At 38.4% G+C, this 17,608-nt stretch overlaps 2 protein-coding genes across 4 annotated transcripts in view; one reads left to right on the top strand and one right to left on the bottom strand.

Moving 5' to 3' along the window:
* Nucleotides 1–2,572: 2,572 nt before the first annotated feature.
* On the bottom strand, nucleotides 2,573–14,874 carry LOC120798805 (heterogeneous nuclear ribonucleoprotein C). Of its 3 annotated transcripts, none has more exons than XM_040143456.1 (9): nucleotides 14,761–14,874; nucleotides 11,974–12,086; nucleotides 9,373–9,641; nucleotides 7,299–7,371; nucleotides 7,035–7,085; nucleotides 6,516–6,685; nucleotides 4,603–4,716; nucleotides 4,164–4,324; nucleotides 2,573–3,221 (listed from the first exon to the last, which is right to left on the bottom strand). In XM_040143456.1, the coding sequence occupies exons 2-9, from the start codon at nucleotides 11,976–11,978 to the stop codon at nucleotides 3,099–3,101; spliced, it is 966 nt and encodes a 321-aa protein (XP_039999390.1). In that variant the 5' UTR covers nucleotides 11,979–12,086; nucleotides 14,761–14,874; the 3' UTR covers nucleotides 2,573–3,098. The 3 variants fall into 3 exon arrangements, with proteins under 3 accessions (XP_039999390.1, XP_039999392.1, XP_039999393.1); XM_040143458.1 differs by having other exon boundaries at nucleotides 4,164–4,321; XM_040143459.1 differs by having other exon boundaries at nucleotides 7,035–7,082.
* The window catches only part of LOC120798804 (zinc finger protein GLIS1), a 58,248-nt gene continuing 55,496 nt past the window's right edge, over nucleotides 14,857–17,608 (top strand). The window contains exon 1 of the mRNA XM_040143455.1: nucleotides 14,857–14,981. The gene's annotated coding sequence lies outside the window, so the exon portion shown is untranslated. The remainder of the gene's footprint in view (nucleotides 14,982–17,608) is intronic.

Here is a 17,608-nt window from a genome sequence, read left to right as displayed (position 1 = left end):
TTAATTTTCTGCAGAGGACTATAGAAAAGGTATTGTTATTGCAGTTTCGTACTTGTGCAAAATTTCCCAATTACACCTTCCACCCTTCTGGTACTACTAGCAGGGTCTGCAAATACAAATTTCCATGGCTTGGGTCTAAGGGGTTTGAATCTGTTTTCCCGGAACATCTTGCCAGTAAACCTCAACTGAGAAAATGCCGTCATCATTTAAGGGAAACCAAAGCCAAGCCAGTTTTAATATCTTAACGTGGATGTAGTTTGTACTGTAAAATATCTGTTGAAGGGACAAGTGTAAAGCTCACCTAACCTTGAAATAATAAAGCTGAAACCCTGATTTACTCCTGTGTATTGCATCAAATCATTGACATCATTGACACCATTTCCCTGTCATGGTACACATGACCATGACAAGGTCGTCCAATTACACGCTTGTGATGTGCCCGTCCTACCAGGAATTCTGGTCACAAGATGAAGAGCAAGGTATGTCTTCACTCCTAAAAACAGAAAGAGTTTGTAGCTCCGGCCACCAAAGACAGCCTTCGTCGTGAATTTAGGAGCGAATACCCACACTGTGACTGCTGCTGTGACTCCCGACTACAAACCAGCCGGAGTACGGAAGTAGAATTACCGCTTCGCAAGTTGTATGCCTCGGCCAACCAGTCGAGTTGCAGTTGGCATCCGTGTCTGTCCAGACGCGTAAAATATATGTAGTGAAGACTTTGAAGGAATTTAATAAAAAGGTATAATGAAAGGTAAGTGTATTTTTATCATAATTAGCATATGAATTCTTGAGTTATGGCCAAAAACGAGTTTTGTGGAGTCACAGTGACCTGGACCTTTGACCACAGGATTCTAATCAGGTCATACTTGAGTCCAAGTGGACGTTTGTGCCAAATTTGAAGAAATTCCCTCAAGCGCCTCCTGAGATATCACGTTCACAAGAATGGGACGAACGGACGGTCAACCCGAAAACATGATGCCTCCGGCCACGGCTGTCGCCTGCTTGGAGGCATATAATGAAATGACGCAAATAACGACCAATAACGACCAATAACGACTTGAGACACCAAGTCCTTATTTTTTGGAAAGTGTGTCATTATAATGACTTACAGGATCTTTTTTTTTTTTTTCCCCCCCATCACATTGGCAGAAATGGGCTTCCGTAGAGCTGGATACAGCGCTGCCACTCTGCCTTGCTGCCAGTTCGTCCCAGCGAGGATTCTTGGTATTGCAACCAAAAAAAAGCATCGTTTTAGTCATTTGCTGTTTCCAGCTTATCAAATGTGAGGATTTCATGCTTTTGCCGTACGTGACAGTAAACTGAATACCTGTGGGTTTGGATCGTTTGTCGGACAAAACGCAACATCCGAAGACATCCCTGGTCTGTGGGAAATCCTAACGGACATTTTTCTCTATTTTCCGACATTTTATAGACAAAACGAATAATCGAGAAAATATCCTGCAGATTAATTATGAAAATAATCGTTTGTTGCAGCCCTTGATAATGAAGGGCTGCAACTTACAACTACAATAATCAAGCCAGACAATCATACAGGTTTTAAACAAGCCGAAAGTTTTGCTAGATTACTTAAACAATTTAGGTAAAACTGAAAATGAGTGCACCTGAAATGTTGGTAATACTTTCTAATCACATAGGAAAACTGTGCAGAAATGTGCAGACCTCTGACAAGTGCTGCAGGTGAAAGTTACACAAGGAAGAGTTTCTCATTAATACCTTTGGTGAAAAAAAAAAAAAAAAAAAAAAAAAAAAAAAAAATCACAATCAGAGACGGCAAAGCCACAAAACTGAATTGAAATTGGTGAGAATTAAACGTGGCAGCTCACTGGAGCTTGTTCTGATGAGGGAACTGAAGCTGAGCATATTTTAGGAAATTTTATACCTTTGAATGAAAGTTCTTGTGTCTATTACCCAGTTGGGCACAGAATGTTACAGAATGTTTTATTGTTGGTGCTAGAGGTTCGAAATAGGACTTATTATTTATAGAAATTTGTCTTTGAAGCATAGAGACTAATTATTTTTGGTTTTATGACTTTACATTCATTGTTAGGGCACTATTCTTATCATATTGCTGCCCTTTGTGCTCTCACTCTCTGTGGGTCTGTTCAGGTTGACTGCATTTTGGATCGGGACTGATCATCCTTCGGTCTATTTGGGTCGGGTCTGGCTGTCCTCGGGTTCCCCTTGGATCCGGTCTCTCTGTCTTGATAATTGTTGGGTCCATTTCGTGTCCAAAACTTTGGAACCGCGAGGAGCTCTAATGTGCTATTAACGTTAGGGATAAGGGATTAGAAAGGATTACGATTCCGTAAACGGATTTGGAAATGGATTCAGAGTCAATAAAATGATTTTGAATCCCATCCCTGGAAGGAAGTGCTCTTTTTCGTTAAAAACTGAATCGGTTTTTGACTAAAAGGGAAATGAACAGTAGTGCAGTTTAATCAGTTTAATGTTTAACTACAAAACCTGCACTTTTCTCCCCCATAGATCACCAATGTAGTTTGTGGAAAAAAAACATAAAGGCACATCCAATTTTAATATTTTATTGCAATTTATTCCTTTACAGTTAAACTGAAACTGAATAGTATAAAAAACTGACATTAACATACAGACACACAAGGTCAAACTCACTGATGAGGAAAACAAACACAATGAACCTAAAAGCGGTATTTTGGAGCTGAAATTCCGTCCTCGCATTAAGACATGTCCATCGAGATGTCGTCTCTGAGAACATTAACAGTCCATGTTTCTGTCTTCTCCCGAAGACAAGTAACGACGCAGTAAAAACACAAACTGAAACTAACAGCTAACTATTCTGGTTACAGTGATACTGGATAACAGGCCAAAGAAACAAAAAAACAAAAAACAAAAACCAAAAACAAACAAAAAAAATAAACCCAACACAACCGGCATTAGGGACAATGGAATAATTTTGTGTGCGCACCATGCTTGTGTGTGTGTGTGTGTGTGTGTGTGTGTGTACACGTTTACTTTTTGTATCTACAATATGAGTGTTAAAACAGAGTCCGAGTTCCTACTGGAAGCTGTGTGTACGCTGCATGTGTCGGTGTGGTCTGAGCCTACGAGTCCTCTTCACCGTTGACACTGTCAGCATCATCGTCACCTTCCACGTGCTCTCCTTCTTCCTCCTCCTCCTCCTCCTCCTCCTCCTCTTCCTCCTCCTCCCTCTCCTGACTCTTCACCTGCACAGTTTGACAAAGCAGTTTGTATCAGAAAACTGATTTAAAAATGAAATGCAATTAACTAAAGTCAATGGAACAACAACAGCGGGTTCATGAGATGAATCTGGGAGTTTTAAATATGCCATTATATATTTAAATAAATAAATACATTTTTTTTTTTTTTAAAAAGGCACCAACTTCAAGGGTTTTGTTATCATTTTGGGCTTTAATAAAATGACTAGAACTGGCAAACAGTGGTGTTTCATTTCTCTCTCTGTACATTGGTGGTGATACGCTTGACGATTTGTTTCAAAGTGATTATCTTCCTCCTGAGGATTTTTATGGAGTGCGCACCGTTTTATGAAACGGGAATGTTTCTCTCAGATAAACTGTTTTTTCACATGCTCTGTCTTTAAGATTAGGCAACAATTCTTAAATCCTTGTGTAACGAACTGTTGCTGATCAATTTTTCGCTCTTTTCTCTGGTAAATTTAAAAAAAAATTATAAATAAAATTTTCAAGGTGACATCTTAAAAGAGCTTGTTTTGTTGATTCCATTTACAGTGACAAAAAATAAAATAAAATAAAAAATTCTGTAAATCTTCAAATGAGAGAAACTGGAATAAGTGAATGTTTGGCATTTTGCTTGTCAAGTGGCTTAAACCATCTGTTGAATACTCGTACTGGTTGATTAACTGACTGATTGTTCCAGCACAAAAAATGTCCAATTCTCACATTCATTTTTACACATTTAGCTAATTGAAACAAACTTGCGAACCATTAATTAGCATACAAGAGCCCTGTAAAACTAAATTACCTAAATTTGTTACCTAATTACCTAAAGACTAAATTTGTGACTGACTATCATTTGTGAAATCTGATGCTGCCAACATTTGCGATTTGTGTGTAAATGGAGCTTTCAAATTGCTTTTGTGAAAGGGCCCCTGGATGAAGGAGTCTCACCTCTTCCTCCTCCAGTAGATCTCCCTCCTCTTCCTCCTCCTCCTCATCCGAGTCATTCATCTCCTGGCTCTCCCTCTCCCTCTTTATCCCATCGTCCTTCTTGTTGCTTGGGTGCGGTGGTGAAGTCACCTCTCCTGGCTCAGTTTTTATGCTCTTGGCTTCTGCCAAACATGGAGACACACTCAGAAATAATGATCTATTATATGAAATTACGTTAAAGGAAGTTCTCTGGGTTGTTTCTGTTTCTTGTTGGGAAAAAAAAAAAAAGCAGGGCAGTAGCCTGGCTCTGATGTTCAGACTTTGACTGTATTAGTACAGACAGATCTCAGTCATACTGTCATGTTTCACTGTCAGTTTTAGTCTAGAACCCATCTAGTTGAATTATCGTGTCTTTTTTTATGACACTCCCCATTAAAACACACAGGGTTTCCCGCCGTACCTGACTTCTTGCTGTGGTCCTTCTCCATGCGCTCCAGGCTCTCCAGCAGGTCGTCCACTTTGCTTTTGATTTGGGTCAACTCCCGCTTGATGGTCTGCAGCTCGTCCACCTTCACTGCAGAGGAAAGGGAGGGAGAACGAGTGTAAGGAGGACTTCTGGATGAGCAACTGGAATCAAGTACGATGGAGAGAAAGTGCTCGTGAATAGTGAAACTAAATCTCCTTTCACACAAACACATATCTGTCCACTGACCATAAACTTAAACTGAGCTCGGCTAAAAGGGTTTGCTTGTGCTCAATAAATCAAACCTAGACTGCAACTAACCTTTTATTGTCATTCTTGAATGATCAACATTTTTTAAATGTATCGCCTGTCAAGTTTAACAAAATAGTGGAAAAAAAACAACAACCCATCTTTAAATAGTGTGTTTTTTCCAACCAACAGTCCAAAACGCAAAGATGTGAGAATATATCCAATAATTAATTTATCAAAATGGTTGCTGCTTAACTTCCTGTTGATCGACTAATCATCTCGGCTCTAAAATCTAACAATTACTTTGGGGCTGGGGTTCGATCGCATTTTATTGGCTCTGAATCCAGTATCAAATCCACTTATTAAGTCTGAATCACTTATCAAATCTCATCAAGTTTAACTTTCACCATTTGAACGCAACTAAAGTTATGAATAACTAGTGTATAAATAATTATAAATATTTAATGGTAGCTACTATATAACTTAATGAAGCTAGACTAATTTTTACCTGAGCGGAGCAGCAGAAGATATGAAATATTGACTGTTGATAGATATTGCTTGTTCTGACACACTGAAATAACAGCAGGAACATACTGATTTTTACACCTGTGACTTCACCGACATCTTGATCAAAACAATGGAGGTCTTGACTCCAAACTATGAGGTTAATGAGCTCCAAATATTCACTATCTGCATTAAAAAAAATAAATAAAAAAGATTGAACTGGGACTGTATTTAACATCCCATGATCAGCTGGTCATTTCTGTACAGAAGAGTCTCCACTCTGTTGAAGGACAAAGCAAAATTTACTGGCGGTTGTGGAGTGATGTTACAGAGTGATTGGTTTTTTCATTCACATGCAATCTTTGGCAGAGTCCAGTCAGAGGCTTGGAGAGAGCACATTAACCAGCAGACTAAGCTTCAGTTGTAGCCGTTACACTGTTAACAATAGTTATCTCCAGCTGATATAATGTGCTGCGGTCATTTATACTAGCCAAAGCGACAGTCAACGCTGGGTAGAAATGATAAACTGCTAATGCTACCTGCATGTTTTCTTCCTTGATCTTTGCTACCACAAAATTAAAGAAAAGAGTAAATAAACGGTTCGATTTAAAACTCGTTAGCATCAGAACTTAATGGGGCTGGATAGCAGACTGGGAACCAGATCCAAAATTGAACCAGCTACTGGAACCCATCCCCACAATTTCTCAAAATCGATTGTTGCTTATTATTTTGTATTTTGAACAATCAAGTCAGTTTAATCCGACATACAAGGATCAGGCCCCTGAGCAGCAAATTCTGAGGCCAGCTAGTGTCCCAGGTTTGTTTGATAAATGACTGATTATCAAATCTTCATTGTTTCAGCACTTTTTTTTGTGTCCACCACAACTTCTAATTAATTTAATGCAAATGGAACAGTGCCAGCATGTATCCTTGTACTTCAACCTTTTACCTTCTCGACAAAGTAAAGTCGAGCTACAACCTTTTCAGGTTGCACAGGATTTTTCATTTTATGACAGGTGTACCACTTCATTACTCAAACTAGCTCAGGTGGTGCCAGTATTCATTTTTCCCTCACTAGTTTGATAGTTTTTGGTGGGCTTGATAAAGCTTCAGATTCAGTCTTTTAAATGGTTCAGGAGGCAGTGGGAGACGCTCACTTGTTCTGGAAGAAGAAGTCCTCTGGCTGCTCTTGGAGGAAGAGGAGAAGCTGCTCTTGGTTCGCCGGCTGCTTCCTCCACTGAGGCTGACCCGCGGGCGCTTGGACGGGATCACGGCCCGCGACAAGGGGGGAGGGGGAGCGGGGACACGGGACGGGTACGAGTACATTCTGGTTTCAAACACAAGAGCAACACAAATAAAAATAGAGAAACTCTGGTCTAGACTCTGTGGTGGGAATTTATAGCTGTGGAGAATATGGAAGGTTTCATTCAATGAGATAAGAGACTAACTACTCTTACAGAACGAAAATACAGAACCTCACGTGTTATTGTTAATTTACAACACCATTTGCACTGTGCACTGCTGTTAAAGTAACATGTTCAAGAGGGACAGGAGGAAGTTCAGAAAATAAAGAAAATCTTTACTGATGAGTGAAAGTCAAATGGCAATTTTTCATTTTGATGTGTGCGTTGTGTATTCTTTTAAAACTGGGAGACAAACGGGAACATTTTACTCACCTGTCGTAATAATCTCTTTGAAAGTCATAGTCGAGATCAAATGAGGAACTGCTGTTCAGAAAGAAAAATAAGAAGCGTTTGGAAGGAAAATGATACGGTCACAGTGTTTCCATATTCTTTCCAAAGGTTTGTCATCTCATATCAGGTGAGCTGTAGATTTTATTTTCATTTCTGGTACTTTGTTACAGTTAGTGATGTAATTTTCTTGCCTTGCTCACTTAACACCAGTGAAAGTGTTAGTAAAACATTATCACTGTGACTGACCTGTACATGTCTCCAGCTGAGCGTTTTGTGGTTTTTGACCTGTGTGGTTTGGGTTCTCCAGCCAGATTGATGTCTGAAGGGTGGGGTGGGGGGGTGGGAGAGAGAGAAAAAAAAGAAAAGAAAAAAAAAAAAGACCAGATCATTAAGCGAGTGATGCCAAGGACCACAAGGACCACAGATCGAGTCCCTTTTATTGCCGGTCTGTTTATAAAACTGAACATTATTTACCTTTAAATTCCATTTTGTAAAAGGTTATCAAAAGGCATTAATTATGAACTGAAGACAACCAGCTGAAGAGATGAACAGGAAAACAATGCATCAAGAGTTTTGCCAGCAGTTTGAATTCAGTCACACCGGAACATCTTGTCTCAGCAATTGTTATATTACGTCAATGAGTAGAATGATGAATGTGCGGTTTGACACTTGAGGCATGTTTTCGTATTCATCTGATGAAAGGAACAATGTTCCTCTGTGTTCACCTTAATTATGAGTCAAAAAATTGTAAGTATGAACATGATTTTGACTCATCACAGGTAGAGTAGATTGGAGCCAATTGTGGTCCAATATGCTAACACAAGCTATATGTGGAAACTTGAAGCCTCCAGTGCACGTACAATACACTTAGAATTGACTGTTCAGTGGTGTAGGACACATCATGGATCAGTCACATGAAAAATATTTAATTATTTATAAATTCTGGATCTTTCAGTGAGGAAAATTAGGTATTTTATTGTAGGAAAAATATACCAAACCCAAATTATTACTCCAAGCAGAGTATTTTTGCATGTCTTGACCAGAACTTGACATTTCAAAGTCACAGCCTTGAAACATTTATTGGCAAAGAAAGAGCATAGTTTTTAGTTTGTTTGTATTTTGTCCAGTTTTAACCTCTTTGTCTCCAACATCAGTGGTTCCCAACCTTGGGGTCGGAAACCCTACAAGGGGACCACAAAGTAAATATTAGGGGTAGTGAGATGATTAACAGGATAGGAAAACAGAAAACTACATCAAATGTGTTTTATTTTTTTTAAAAACATCAAAAAATGCTCAAAACATTTTGTTGGGCTTAAGGTGACGTCATCAAACGTCTTGTTTTGTCCATCCGAAACAGAAGCCCCCAAAACTCTGTCCACCATGATGAAGAAAGGCAGCAAATCTTCTCTTCTGAGAGGCTGAAGTCTGCAAATGTTTGGCATTTTTTCACTGTTTTTGTTTGAAAAATTATTTAAACAATTTATTGATCATCAAAACAGCTGCTGATTATTTTTCTGTGAATCGATTTATCGTTTCAGTTCTTTTTATTCCACGTATGCTTCTTCCTTCTGAAAACTTGGTGCCTACATTACCCGTAAAGCAACTTGGCCACCAACAGTTCAGTCAGAGATTTGGGTGTGTTATGCTAGTGGCGGATAAGCAGAGATGAGGAGCAGGCTACAGAGGTCTGGTAAACTCACTTCCTTTACAGACTTCGTACAATTTTTTACTCCAGAACTACTCCAAAACCTGTAAACAGAATCTGATGTGTAAAACTGGTGGAGTTCCTCTTTAGCCTTTTAAAAATACAGCATCCCGCCCGTGGGACACTTTGGACTTGGAAGAACTACTTTAGGTGTGTTTTGGTCTGTACCAGACTCACTCTTCACACAACCTTGACAAATTTTACATTGTTTGAAAGCTGTAAGTTTCCTGATACCATCTGTGCAAAGCATTTTAAGATTTAATATCACTGCAACAGCTGTTTACGTAGAATTGGCCTTATATTCCCGTTTTTGTGCTTTAAAAAAAGAAAAAAAATTATTTGTTTTGGGTACATTATTCTCAGGCGTGTGCATAAAATTGGTTAAGAGATCACAAGCTAAAAGGTTGGGAACCGCTATCCTAATGGATCCTCCTTTAATAAATATAGAAGCTTTGCCAAGGATCCTCTTATAATTTAGATACAGTTATAAGAGCACCTAAGTCCTGCCAAACTGCCCCAGTATAGCAGGACTTAACTCAAAAGTGGCTTTACTGGTAAAGTCCTGCTTTAAAATGTCCCCTTCTCATTCCAAAAATTCAAGAACTGAATCCTTACCAAGCACTTGTCCGACAATCATCCTCCCATCCTCTCCGGTGACAGCAGCCCGGGCGTTCCTCTCGTTGGAGTACTGAACGAAGGCATAGCCCTTGTGAACGGAGCAGCCTACAATCTTGCCATACTTGGAGAAGATGGCCTCAACATCTGCCTTGGTGACCAGCAGGGTGTTGAGGTTGCCGATGAAGACTCGGGAGTTGAGGGAGCGTGGGTCGGTCTTGTTGGTGACGTTGCTGCTGGCCATCAGGCTGGAGGTGGTGGGTGAACGACTAGCAGGAAGACACAGACACAAACACAGGTTTAGTGGCAAGAATGAGTAACATTCAACCCTCCGAATTACTCCTGCTGTCGTTGACTGAATTACTGCAGAGTCCCCAGCTGTAGGGTCTGTGAATCAGGACAGCAGCATACATGATCAGCAGCGTTTCCTGGGAAATCAAGGTTAAATCAAAAATAATCACAAGTGCTGATGACAAAGGAGAAAACTGCACAAGTTATGGATCACCCTTATTGTACTAACAGGAAGCATGTGTCCAAACTAGTCCTTATATTTATGCTTTGAAATAACTCAGAAACTGTCACGAGCCTCTCTTTGGTTAATACCCACAGGTTTCAAGTGTGGCTGTTTAATTTCCTCCCAGTACAAAAAAATAATCTCCATTTGAGGGGAAAAAAAACAAAACAAAACTGTCTATCAAATGATGTTCAATTACTTTGCAGATTATACTTATATACGTATTAATGTTAGAGGCCTGCAATAAACTCAAACATATACAATCACACAGTATAGTGTATGTGTGATTCTAGTACTGGCACCAAAATAACCTTTGCTCATTCGTTAATCATATTTTAGTCCACAACCAAAAAAAAAAAAAAAGATATTTTACTGCATCAACTAGATGTAGCCGTGGCAAACAGAACTTTCATTCATAAAGTTATTACCATCACTTTATTTTAGCAATTCCAGTATAGGAGATGTGGTGCTACTGCTACCAGGTTTTTAAAGAGTACTCTTTCATACCACACACTATTATATTGCATGTAAAATTTTGTATTGCCATGTAAACATGCTGAGTTGAACAGGAGGTTAAATTAGCCTGATCCTGATGCATCCCAGATACTATTGTACGTGGCATTCAAAGAGTTAAGTGAGCTTCAGTGTCTTGTATGGTTTGTTTCAAAGACTAAGAATAAGATACCTCAGAGGTGTATAGGGGACCAAAAAAAACAAACATAAAAAACCCACCCCACAAAAGGTAAGCCAAGTTTATACTTCTGAGTTCATTATAACACACACCCTTTTCAAAACATTCAAGGCTGTTTTTCAGGAGTTTTCAAAGAATGTTATTATAAGGAACAACACATATCAATTAACTCGCACCACGTCTTTGTGACGACAGACAGCCACGTCCTTAAAGTCAAGGTAACTATCTTTCACATCCACCTGAGTTACAGAAATGGGACCAGTAACCACCTGAAGGTTTGGATGGTATATTACAGGCCTTATATTAAGACTTGGGGCTTGTCAAAAATGCCAGTATTTGTGATGTTTTTCTAAGCAGTGTAGTAAGCCTCCCGTTTAGAGTTTAACGTGTTTGGGGTTTAGAGCTGGGCGATACAAAAGCAGTCGAACGGTATATTAACTCAAAACCTCTATATTCATTAACTGAAATTTACGGTAAGTTTGTTTGTGCTTTCATACAGTAATAACTTAGGGGTGGGTTCTTTAGTTTTCTTGGAATTAGCCTGGTGAATATGATTGTAAAGCAAACAGTAAAAAAATTACTGTTTAACAGTTAAGTTATATAGGTTCAGAAAATGGTATCATTAAGCTGTAATGCACCATTTAAGACCAGTAGTGGACAACATTTAATCTATACCACATTATAACCAAAATCCTAGAAGTTATCTAGTCTCAAATCATTGTATCACACTATTTTATTTATATTAGTGCTGCAACTAATGTATTTTCACTATTAAAAATTGTGAAAATCTCAATAACAAACAAAAAAAAGTCAAAAATGCCTGTTAAAGTTTTTCAAAGTTAAAAGGTGACGTCTTCAAATGTTTCGTTTTGTCTGACCAACAGTCCAAAACCTGAAGATGTTCAGGTTAGTGTCAGGTTTGCCAAAGAAAATCATAAAACCCTCACATTTGAGAAGCTGGAACACGCACATTTTTGAAAAAAGAAAAAAGACTAAAATGACTGTTTGATTATCAAAATATCTACTGACTAATGTTCTATCATTGATGCTCTAATTAGTATACTGTTTCCCACATAAGAAAAGGATTGATTTATCTTGATTTGTAAAGCAGCAAAAATACCACACTCATTTATATTCACTGGGGACTTCCAGGCTAAAAATCTGGACCCTTCTGGTACTGACCAGTTTTATCCTCAGTATCCAATAAACAGGGCCCTTTTAATATTATTCTAATCCACCCAAGGAGGACGTGAGTGAAGCCCAGAGCCTTGAGCGAATTTGGAGATGGGAAGGGAGCCCTCATATAGGAAAACATGAAAACAGTAGTGGCAGCAACAGTAACCAACCCCCCCCCCCCCCCCCCAGCCTGACAGGGGGCTGAATATTCATCACTCACTCCATAGCGTCTGTGTGCAGGGCTGTCGTCTGTCTGATGTTTGACACTGTGGGCTGGGTTCAGTTTGGTTGGGCTGGTGTCTCGACCTTCACCTTCGCCCCTCGCGAATTATACTGAGGCGACAGAAAACACACCTCAGTCAAGCTGAGCAGGGTTATCTTGTACCAAGGCTTACCTGGTTGGAGTGTGTGTGTGTGCAGGAGTTAGTGAAGAGGCAAACAAAGTAACAGTTCTAAAAACAAGAGATGTCTGTGTCCAAGAAAATCCCAGTACAACTATCCACTTTGGGACTACAACCTGAGCCAAAAGCATGTCTCAGTGCAATATCTAATACTATCAAAAATAAGCTGTGTAAAGTGACAAAATACAGAAGAGATCAACTATTAAGAAAAAAACAAATCTAAACCTGGGACTAAACACAAAGAGACAGAACCATTAAGTTCATATCAATGAAAAAGTAGGCCCTAATTGGTCCACACATGCTTTTGTTTGTGTAACTCTTGTGAAACATGGCTGTAGGAGCTCAGAGGGGACTATGTGAAGCCCTTTAAGAGAGTAATGTCAGCAGGGGATCAACTTTAACAACAATTCTACGTGTGTAAATAAACCTAAAAACCTCTCAAAATCTCAAACTGACAAATCACGTGAACTCAAACACTTTTTCATGTTTAGACAAACTGAAAGCAAGTGATTGCTGAGGTGTCAAATTTAACAATCGACTGCAGTGGTTTGACAGATATGACCTGATGCAAAATTATTAAATTTCAGGGGAAAATTTTTAATGGAGGAATTTTGCCAATCCATACTTTATAGTCTAAATGTGGTACTCTTATTTTATACTCCTTAAACATGGAGCAATATCAGTTTGGAGTGACAATGTATTATACAGGCTAAGCATTACTAACTTCTAATATATAAAAACTACAAGTAGGATATAACAGTAAGATAAATATCAGTATCACAGTAAGTAATCTTACCGTTGGTAGGATTATTATGGAAAACTAAATACTAGAGTGGGGGTTCACCATCGGAATTTAGGAAACAGGGACATGGCGAATTGAAATGGGTGGAAAGTACATTCACTAAATAGAGATGTCAATATTAGCACTCAGTAATGTGATGTGATACATGCTGGGCTGCAGATTTACTTTATACATACTCTTATTGGACCCCTTTTTAGTGTCCTTAGGGTTTCTGCAGTATTAAATTAAGTTGAAGACTTTATTTGCTTACACAGAGAGCAATTCAGTTATTTTTTCACTTGCACACCAGTCAAAAAATGAGAGAACAATGAGGGACAAGAAGGCCAACACTTATTATTATTATTATTATTATATAAGTAAAGCAATAATTCTTAGTAGTATAATTAATCAATTAATGGGAACTGCACCATGATAAGTGGCAAAAAACTGATGGATAGATTAACCAATTTAAGCTTTTGCTAGAATGTGCCCCTGGCCACAGTGGAAAGCAGTAATAATAATAAATTGTAATAATACATAACTCCACAAAAAAGCTTCCTGCATGCACAATCCACTGTTGCATTAGTCTCACCTGTAGTTCATATATGTATAAAGTTTCCCAACAGTCCACAACCACATACAAAACAAGCTATAACTAATTTTACTATCTACTGCATTATCTAATGAAACTTAAGAACTTTTAAGACTTTAAGTCCTGCAGATACCCTGGTCCTGTAAGTGCAATTCTACACTGATCTGTTTTGAATTTATTAGTATTTTCCACTTTATGTAAACACTATTTTAGTTCATTAGCTTTTAATGAAAAGATTAAATGGAGCTTATGGGTGTACCTGCAGCCTAGGAGTGAATGTGAAGGCGTGGGTTGATTTGGATACACAAACAGCCATCATACTCTTTCAGATAAATACGTTTAATTATTAAAATGTGTATTTGTAACGTTATGTAACAAAACTGAAGCCACTGGCAGTCCGAAGCTTCCAAAAATCTGAAAAATCACTCTTCATCATGGAAGGAGAAAAAAAAAAAAAAAAAAAAAAAAAAAAAAAACGGGGAAAATCTACTCCACACTTAAAAAACAAAACAAAAACAAAGGCTAAAAACAAAAATAAAAATCAAAAAAACTATCTGAGCAGAATGAGCCAGAAAAGCAAAATCTGGAAATTATGAAAAATTACCTAAACCATCCACAACACACCCGCCTGGACCCCGACAGCGCCACCACCAGGCTTTAGTGTGAAACACAGGGCCTGCGCTGGCCTCGGGGGCTCAAAGCCGGCTGGCATGGCTAACGTTAGCCGACCACCACTTGAAAAGCATAAAAAATACACAGCAATCAGACCAGTTCCTCTGCTTGCAAGAAAACCAAAACCTGCAAAATTCTGATCATTTTGTAGTCGATAATCTGTAATCAAATTATAGATCAGGATGAAGCTGCGGCTATCAAACTAAAAGGAGACGGTTAGCTAGTTAGCTAGCTGGAGGGCTGGCAAAAACAAAATCAGTCCCGTCAAGGAGAAGTCTTCACAATAAACGCAACAAAAATAAAGCTAAAAAGGCGGTGAGACGGTAGCTAAGGTGCATCCAAACCGTCGTGTTCTCTAAAAACCACAAGCAGCGTTCGTGTGTTTGAGGGGGACGAGCGTCTTCGAGTTAGCTAAGATAGCTACCTCGCTAGCCAGCACATTACGATCTGTCCCCTCGCAAAATAGCAAAAAAAGAAAAAAGAAAAACATCGTCGAAAAAACTCCAAAAAGAAAAGAAAAAGGAAGGAAAAATTAAAAATGTCTGGGAACAAAATACTCACCACGACCTTTACGAGTAAAATGTCTTGCTTTCGGTAAAATCTGTCAAATCGTTACTTAGGTCGTCCTTTCGGAGCACCACAGGTTCGCCCCCTAAGCAGTGAGCTAGCTTTCTTCTAGCCACAAGGCTAACGCAACGCTATTTGGAGATGGCGCAGTAGCGGACAGAGGTGCTGGTTTTTTTTCACAGAGCAGTCCAAGGGAGCGGGGTCGGTCAACTGAGGTAAGTCACATATGGAACACTGCTGACACCGGTGCGACCGTTTGGATAAAACGCACTCACCTGTTGTCTTTAAAAAATGAGTCTGTCCTGCCTCCAAAAGCCTCCAAAGATTTGAGCTTTGAATTGTGTCTATCTTTTTAACTAAACCAGTGATGGAAAGTAACTAAGTACATTTATTCAAGTACTGCAATTAAGTACAAATTTGAGGTACTTGTACTTTATTTAAGTATTTTCTTTCCATGCCATTTTATACTTCTGCTTCACTACAATTAAGGGAAATATTGAACTCTTTACTCCGCTATTTTTATCTGACAGCTTTAGTTACCTAATTTACATACAAAACATAAAAACAGCTGTTAAAATATGCTACGGTGTAGATTAAAGTACCCAACAGTATGTACTAGTAAAGCTGCAACAATTAGTTGATTAATCGATTTGCAAATTGATGTAAAATTAACTGTCAACTATAATTATTTAAGTGATTTTCATTCAAAAATGCCAAACATTTCATGGCTCCAGCTTCTCAGATGTAAGAATTTGCTTATTTTCCTTTTAATTATTTTAAAACTTAAACTATTATTATTATTTTAATAATTTTGAGGTGTGGGCTGTTGGTTTGGGCTCTGGGCACGTGATGAGCATTTCTCACTACTTTCAACAAACCAAACGATTGACCGATTATTTGAGAATCTAATCAGGAGATTAATCCATAATTAAAACAATCATTAGTTGCAGCCTCATGTAAAACAGTTAAACATTAGCTACCCCTAAACAATTACAACAATGACACTCTTCCTTAACATTAATGCATGAGAAAGCATTATCTAGTGATTATACTTTCGTTCTTTTACCTAAGTAACATTTTAATGCAGAACTTTTAATGGAATATTTTTGCAGTGCGGGATTAGTATTTCTGCTTAATTATAGGATCTGAATCCTTCCTCCACCACTGCTTTTAACTTTGCTTTTGTAAACAGGCAAACAATCGTAAAATGTATCACTCTCGAGTCACAAACAATAATTATTTCATGGCTTAAGTTCTCTTGGCAAGAAAAGAAAAAAATCAATAATAAACTTGATTACAAAAGCTATTTTACATGGCGACGGCATTTCTCTTTATACATACAGGCTATATGACATAGGAAGAATTTGTGCTAAATCAAATATATTAACAAGATAATGCAACCTCTTAAAGGATATCTATAACAAAACACACATTTCTTTTGGGCAGTTTTTATGGCTGATAAACATGTTCTCTTGTTCCTGTGAAAATTCACACGTCAAAGCGCTGAAACCTTTTTTTAAAATAGCTGACATACCCTGTTTCTCATTGGCAATCAAGCTAACATGAGTCACCTCTGCGGCTGTGATTAATTGTGACTTCATAGGTTGTTTTTTTTCGGTTCCTCTTTGTTTGTGAGCTGGTTTCAGCAATTTCTCCACCACCTTGACAACCTGAACTTTGCTGAAAATGTCTTCATTTTAACACTAATTTTTCCACTGTGGTACCTATAGAATATAGAAGCTGTGTGAATATTAAAGAAAATAAACAAACACACCAGAAAACACTTTTTTTTTTTTCCTAATGGAAACTGTGGATCATGAAAAAGTTACAAAAACCTGCTCACATGAAATAATCTAGTCTGCCTGACTTGGATAAGAGTGGTTATTCGGTAAGCTATTGTCCCATTTAATTTAAAAAGCATTTGATCTTCAAAACACGTGTAAATCGTACTGTATTTAAATATTATCCTTTGGAAAGAGTGAACATAAAGGGTCAGACCACTGCTGTATTACCACTTTCAGACAGGAGAGGGTAATGTTGTTGTAAATAAAAGAACGGTGACACTGGGATTAATAAAAAAAGGAAAATTTGGCAGGGGTTAATATAGTTTGACCTGAAAAGTCCTGTAATGGCTTCAAAAACAGATAAGTGACCATGAGGCATTGCTGCCCAGACCCCTGAAGAAAGCAATTCGCAAGAAGGCTGAATAAAGAAGAAGATGGTTGCATCCCAACCGTCTTCTTCTTTATTCAGCCTTTTTTATTACAAAGTGTGATTTGCCTGCATCCGTGTGATTTTCTCCTCTCCAGCCTCCATCAGCTTTAGTCGAGGGTTGAACGGTTGTGCATGGATAAGTAAAGGCCTAATATAACTCTGTGTGTTAGGAATAAGTGCGGATTTGGCACCAGCAGGTGAACTGATTCCCAACAGAGGTTCTTAAACTGCACTCACAAAAAAAGCTATTTACGAAAAAAAAAAAGAAAAAAAAAAGTTTTCCAAAGACAAAAGTTAAGGAGAGTGTTGGAAATATTCTTAAATGTAATCCCAGTGTGGTCAGAGGAGCTGTCTAACCCAAACCTCTCTTGTTTCTGTAGCCTATAGGGACTGTTCAAGTAAAGAAACATGAAAGTAACACATCTGAGAAAATCTGCAACATGATTTTTTTTGCTTTCAAAATACATGAATACAATTATCCTCTATGCACACACGCAGGAAATGATGAACAAATGAGCGGCAGGTACGCAGGCAGGCGATCCACGGAGGTGGGAAACTCACTGAGGACATCTAGTGTACAGGTACAGCAGTGTTGTTTGACTCGTCCTACGAGGAGAATCACAGGTGT

Source organism: Xiphias gladius, chromosome 14 (assembly GCF_016859285.1).
Source record: "Xiphias gladius isolate SHS-SW01 ecotype Sanya breed wild chromosome 14, ASM1685928v1, whole genome shotgun sequence".
Lineage (NCBI taxonomy): Eukaryota > Metazoa > Chordata > Actinopteri > Istiophoriformes > Xiphiidae > Xiphias > Xiphias gladius.
This window is presented reverse-complemented; position numbering and strand designations above follow the sequence as displayed.